The 6,476-nt window shown below is 50.9% G+C and overlaps 1 protein-coding gene across 1 annotated transcript in view; it reads left to right on the plus strand.

Moving 5' to 3' along the window:
* The window catches only part of TMEM206 (transmembrane protein 206), a 14,206-nt gene extending 8,317 nt beyond the window's left edge, over positions 1–5,889 (plus strand). The window contains exons 5-7 of the mRNA XM_010142735.1: positions 2,890–3,034; positions 5,091–5,195; positions 5,576–5,889. Of these exons, the coding sequence (XP_010141037.1) occupies positions 2,890–3,034; positions 5,091–5,195; positions 5,576–5,737 (412 nt within the window). The 3' untranslated portion in view covers positions 5,738–5,889. The remainder of the gene's footprint in view (positions 1–2,889; positions 3,035–5,090; positions 5,196–5,575) is intronic.
* The last annotated feature ends 587 nt before the right edge of the window (positions 5,890–6,476 follow it).

Genomic DNA, 6,476 nt, shown 5'->3' on the forward strand with positions numbered 1-6,476 from the left:
CAGTGGCAGCTGCTGTCTGTACCATATCAATTGGAGGGAAAGAAATAATGAAACCCTTGCAAATTACCAAAAAAGTGTAGCTAAAAATACAAGTTCCTTTCCTGAACCGCCATTAGTATGGGTTTGAGAAGAAAATCCTCTGAACGTATTACTGACAAAACTGTTGTTAGTAGCATGTAAAATAACTTACAGCCACCTGAAGTGATGAGTACCAGTCTGAACAGGTCGGGAATTATTTGAGGGTCTAAGCAGAGCTCCATGTTCACGTCTCTGGTCTGGATTGCTGCCTGCAGAGAAATAAATGACAACATAGAAGGGCCCAGACTTTTGGTACCACACCGTCCGGCCCGCTGGGAGAGCCCGTGGCTGGGAGAGCCCAGCTGAGAGTTGCCCAGTCTTGGGAAAAGCAAAAGCAAACAGCAATTGGGTTTGACCCCTCTGTGATTTTGGCTCTTGCTGCTGCACTGGAGTCTGCTGGGGGGATGTCCTGAGCTGCCTCTGGCTCCTGTGGGTTGCTCCACAGAGATCAGCGTTGGAAGGATCCACTGCAGCCCAGTCCAGAACTAGGTAAGGAACTCCAGTAGCTGGGACAAATACAATCTCTCCTGTCCTGACCTGGATCAGACTGTGCTGGGGAAATGGGCTCCCTGTCAGCGAACTGTCAGGAGTTGCCAGAGGGCGTTGGCTGAGAGGAGGCCAGCGCTTTGCAGTGGACTCCTGCACTTCCACTTCTCTGCTGTGATGTAGGAATATTTGTGTGGTCTTGAGGCACCATTAATGTCCTGGGAGAGCCTGGTGGAGGGTGTTCAGGAATCTAACCACGGATCTAAAGGACATGGTAGTAGGTAGAACTTGCTGAACAGCAGCTCGAAACCCCTCGCCTGTCGTGTGTTCGCTCAGCAGCGTGTGGGGTTTAAGCTGTGGTGTTTGCCCTCTCTTACCATTCGTGCAGAGCTTGTGACTCCCTGCTCTGCTCCAACCCCTGCCTTTCTTTTCTTCTTTCTCCCTCAACTCTGTGGCAATAGTCTGGATTATGGGCACAGGCAAGGAGATGCCTTCTCAGATCGCTTCCTGCAGCTTCTCCTAAGATATTATTAATCCGTCCTTCTCAAGCCTACAATTACTGCCGCAGGCGAAGTGCATGCTGCCGTCCGCTTACCAGTTGTGGCTGTGGCGTTCAGCTCTGTGTCATAGCTTCCTGCCTCGATTTTCCACGTCGGTTTGGAAAGCTTTTCTAGGATGCTGTATTTAGTGAGGCATTAGGCGTGTGACTGGCTGGCAGAGTGCTAATTATGTGTGTTCCTCTGAGGGGCAGAGCACCCCGTTCTTCCCTGCTGCCCCGTCAGCTACCGCTGTGCCCACACACCGAAGAGGGAAGCAATCATTGCCGGGTTAGGTCTCCCTGCGTCGCTGGTTTGTGTGGTGAGGAGCAGTCAGGCGATGGGTTGTTCTTACGCTTTGTCCACCCCTTCCATGCGGGGCTTAGAGAGGAGCACTGCCATTCTGTCGGGATCGCTGAACAAGGGCCCGGTGCCACAGATAGATACTCCTCACTCGCTAAAACACTCCTGGAATATCGTCTGTCTCGATGGGCAGCAGCAGCGTGTTGGCTTTGCTTGTCCTTTCTGTTCTGTGTTAGAGCCCATCCCCTGAAGCTCTGATTTGAGAGCCATGGCTTTGCTAGGTGTCGCCTTCCAACAAACGTGTGCGTGTTCATCCGGCAGCATAGCGCAGAGCAGCCACCGGTGTGATACTCTGCTTATCAGCGCGTGCTTCTGCTGCCTTGTAGACAAGGCATCGTGGTTTGTAGGAAGAAAAGGAGCCCTGACTCTGAAAACTAAGGAGAAAAGACAGGAAAAGTGCAAATGGAGTCAGTGCCGCCACAGGACACGTCTGCCTGATTGATTGGGCTGGTCTCTGGGACGAGCTTGCCGCTTTTCTTCTTCTTTGCCTCTTTATTTGGAAAGCGCACAGTACCCGAATCCCCCGCAGACCTCTGCCGCACGAGCGAAGTATACGCATTGCCTTCACCTGGGAAGATGGGTTTAATCCAAGGCAAACCCTTTCTGTTGTCTCAAGGACCAGCACACCCTGATGTGTCTCTGTAACCTGAAATCCATCTTTACTAAAAATCAGCAGTCTGTGCTTTGATTCATGACTCATCACAGTGGTTTCCCCCTTCGTTTCAAATGAAACCCTGTAGAAAAAGCAGCTGCAGGGAGGGCCGGGCTTATTTCGTAGAGATGACATGGAAGTGGCTAAAATCACAGTCCTGAGGAGCTCCAGATAAACAGCACGGTTAATTCACTGTGTCCCGTGCGGGCAGAGGAGGGGAGGCGAGCAGAGCTCCCTCTTTACTGCTTGCAGCATGAGTGGTGTTGGACGCCTGCTGTGGCTTATGGTTGCGGTATTAAAAAGATGACACAAAGCAACCCTGCTGTTCTGGGGCTACAGGTGAGGGAAGCAGCCGTCTGACTGCAGCAGGCAGCCTTCCACCAAAGGGATAATATTTCCAAAAGAAAACACTGGGTGTTCAAAGCATTTTAAGTAAATCTGCATGGCAACCAGTTTACCCGCACCTCAGGAACGGGGTGAAGCAGCCTGTTCCATCTCATGCTTCCCAGCGTTGTGGCGAGGCGTTTCCCGAGGTCCTGGCTCTGCTCCTTCCTGTCCCGGAGGTGACAGAGGAGCAGAAGGCAGCTCCGCTGGAAGGCAGAACAGTCCCTGGGGGCAGGCAGAACTTTGGGGTGGTAGGACACCAGGTGAGTCTCCTGCGGTTAAGAACATGAGTGCAAGTGCTACCGTTAATCAGAACGTGACTACTCACAATGGTTTAGATACTGTTTTAGCAGCCGAAACATCAGTAAAGTAATGGACTTTTTCCTTTAGCCCAGAAAAAGCAGAATTCATGAAGGACTGTGAAAGCTCCTACTCCAGCTGGAAGTTTTCCGGCGGCTTTCGAACTTGGGTCAAGATGTCCTTGGTGAAAACAAAAGAAGAAGACGGTAGTGAGACTGTTGAATTCAAACAAGAGGTAAAAAAAAAAAAAAACTGAGGAAGAACATTCTGGGACCTCTTAGTTAATTATTAAGCTCTAGTTACTGACACAACTTGAATGGTAACTGGCCAACAGAACCAGTTCTTGGGGCACGTAGCAGTGTGAGTCGGAAGAAAGGTGGGTGGGTTGGTTGGTCAAGTGAAACATCGGGAGCTTTTTTGTTTCATTGCATCCACGACCCCACTCAGCACTGAGCAGTTTGGGGTTGTACAGCTGCTTGCCTTGTCTTACCGGGGAGAGGGGCTATGAAAGCGTAGAGGTCTCGCTGTGCTCAGCTGTTGGTGTGGCCTAGGGACACACCATGGGAAAACATCTGCTCAGGGGGAGCCCAGAAAAGCCAGGCCTTGAGTGTGTGAAAGTGGTGACGCCTGTAAGGGTGCAGAGAGGCCGACACAGAAGTAGGAACACAGCTCTACAGTGCCCGCAGTTCAGGGTGGGACCGAGGGCCAAAGGAATTGTCTCAGTGATAAGGTAGTATTGGGGGGGGGGTTGGTTAGGTTCCCACAAGGGCTGATGTTAGCATGAAGGGGCAAACATAAGCCTTATATCCATCGTTGTCCTGTGGGCTTTGTGTCTGGGATTTTCAGCTGTTGAGTGTCCTTAGAAACATGGAGTAACTTCCTGCATCATCTAAAATCGACAATACGCAGCTGGAAGATGCAACTTAGAGATGAACTGAGCTTGATTTTCATACCTGTTCTGTTCACACTAAGGGACAGGAAAATAACTGTGGTTTGAGTTTGTTACCTTGCTCCCGTTGTTGCTGGAGAGGAAGTGTCTTATTGGTGGTGAGAAGCGAGAATTTTAAGAGCCATCCTTTCCTGAGCGTGTGCCTGTCAAAGCCTACATTCTGTCTTAGTCCATAGTGCACGTGGAAAGAGGGGTGTGCGCTTTAGTTCTCCTGTCTGTAGTTCTCACAGCTAGAGACTTACACGGCAAAGCCTTGAGGAAGAGCAGAGCTGCGCCTCTGAGGTCAGCACCCTCCTGCTCCACTGGAGGAGGACAGGAGGCAAAGCCCAGAGTCGCACAAGTCCCAAACTAATGCCTTGGTTTGGCGGAGAGGAAAGAATGCATCAGCTGCTGCCACGTAAGCGCTAGCAGCAGCTGTCTGTCTGTCCTTCATCACCTACAGCTCTTAGCGCTGGCCATTTGGTACTTAGCAGGTGTAGGATTTTTGAGAGCCCTCCTTTGTGTGCCCAAGTCGACCGTGTCTCAAAGTGGAAACAAAAGGCTGACTCGAACCCAGAGAAAGCTCCTTTCAACTCTCAGCCGGGGAGGTAGGAGAGCAGAACAACGGACAGGAATACAAGGTCAAATAGCACAGTCAGCCACTGCTAACGAGCCCAGCAGCCACGGCTCGGGCTTTTCTTCCTTCCCCTTCATTTGGGTCTGTGCCCGGTTTGATTCCGCGTGTGCAGTTTTCTCAGATGGGTGGCACTGGGGTGATGGTGTGAGCGCCTGAGCTGCAGTGAGTACCTGCGCTGTAGCGGTGCCGGGTGAGGCTGCAGCAGGGGTGTTTGAGCAGAACACAGGCTGCTCTGTGCTCTGCGTGGATGTAGACACCGTTCCGGCTCCTGCCGCTATCTGTGTGCAGCCTGAACTCGGCTCAGGGCAGGGTGTGCGGAGGAGAGCGATAGAAATCTTGAAATTCGCGTAAAGAAACGAAGCCCCGGTAGATGGAAGGGTTGTGTAGTAGGTCACCCCTCCCAAGGGAAAGGCTTGTCAGCAGGTGAAAATAGCAGCCCGTGGAGGGACTTGCACTGTCAAACTGTTAAGAGTTCAGCGCTGTACTGGAGGAGAATCCAGCAGTACTGTACCCTCACGCCAGAGTTGTGACCGGAACGTGGGACAGAGGGAGGACACTGCCCTCTCTTTATTTTGGGAGCCTGGTGTTCCAGGCAGAGGAAGGCTGACCTGGATGTCCCTACGCAGGGTGCTGTTTCCGCCTCCTGCCCAGCCTTTTCTGCTGCACAGACTCGTTACACCGCTGAAGAAAGTAACCTGCGCATTTGTCTTTCTTCCCTCTCCCCAGACGAGCGTGGTTAACTATATCGACCAGCAAACCAAACCGAGAAGTGACCAGCTGTTTTTTGTGGTATTTGAGTGGAAAGATCCTTTTATCCAGACGGTTCAAGATGTGAGTAACGCATTGTTAGTCCCGTTCTGAGTCGTTGCCCGACTGTACGTGCTCAGGGTTTGGCTCTGCAGGCACATGCCTCTGTCACCTCAGCCCTTCCTTGCCTTGGAGATGCTCAGCGCTGTTTGCAGCTGGAGGTACAGGCAGCTGAAATAAACCACATGCCCTGTGTTCTAGCAGAGTGGCTTCAGGTCAGGGCCGAACTTTTTACTGACACAAGTAAGCTTGGGTAAACTGATTTAATGACTTTTTTTTTAACTGACCAGAAAGAAACCTAGGCTTAAATCAGAATAATAAAAACAGCCTAGTGTATTGTTTTATCCATTATTAGAAGAGAATTTGGTGCTGCCTTCAGACGGTGTATTTTTATTCTCCTTCAGATAATCACAGCAAATCCCTGGAACATGATTGCTCTCCTTTGTGGTATCTTTCTGGCACTGTTTAAGGCAGCAGACTTTGCTAAGCTGAGCGTGAAGTGGATGATCAAAATCCGAAAGAGGCATCTGAAGAGGAGGAGTCAAGTCATGAACCACATAAGCTGAGCCTAAGACTGCCTTGTAACTACTCCTAGCAGAAGGGATAGAGAGTAACTAGAATAATCTTGGATCAGCAGTTAGATGCAAGCCAGGCATGTTCTCTGAATTCAGGAAAAACGACGGCTGGAAGAACAGCTGAGAGCTGGCCTTGGGACTGCAGAGAGGAGCTAACTCTAGGACAGGTCTAACAAACTCATGCTTTCCCCTTCCAAATTTAACAAGCTTACCTCAGTAGAGGGGGGGTCCACAGGAGAATATTCACTAACGTTCAGAAAGCCAGCACGGCCGTGCTGAGTTCTAAAACAACGGACCGTGTGTGAGCGCTTCCCGGAACAGGAGACCACGTACCCTCTGCATGAGCTCTGAGCTGCGTCTGCTGCCGCGACGCTGCCGCTGCGGGACTGTGCGCAGGGGAAGGTGAAGCGCTCTACAGGACAGTCCAGCATCCCTCGGCATGGCCTCGGGGCTGCGTCTGCTGCCGCGACGCTGCCGCTGCGGGACTGTGCGCAGGGGAAGGTGAAGCGCTCTACAGGACAGTCCAGCATCCCCTCGCCAAAGCCCATGTTAAAACAAAATACACTGGAATTCTATGACATCGGGTTTGATTTAAAGTATATTGAAATATATATATTAAAAAATACTTCAAATAAGGATGGTGTTCATTGTTTGAAACAACCTGCTCCCAGATTCAGCTGGAGGTAGTTGAAAAGTGAAAAAAAAACCCAAAATCGTTTCCACATCCGTC

This window comes from Buceros rhinoceros, unplaced genomic scaffold, assembly GCF_000710305.1.
Source record: "Buceros rhinoceros silvestris isolate BGI_N320 unplaced genomic scaffold, ASM71030v1 scaffold6259, whole genome shotgun sequence".
Taxonomy (NCBI): domain Eukaryota; kingdom Metazoa; phylum Chordata; class Aves; order Bucerotiformes; family Bucerotidae; genus Buceros; species Buceros rhinoceros.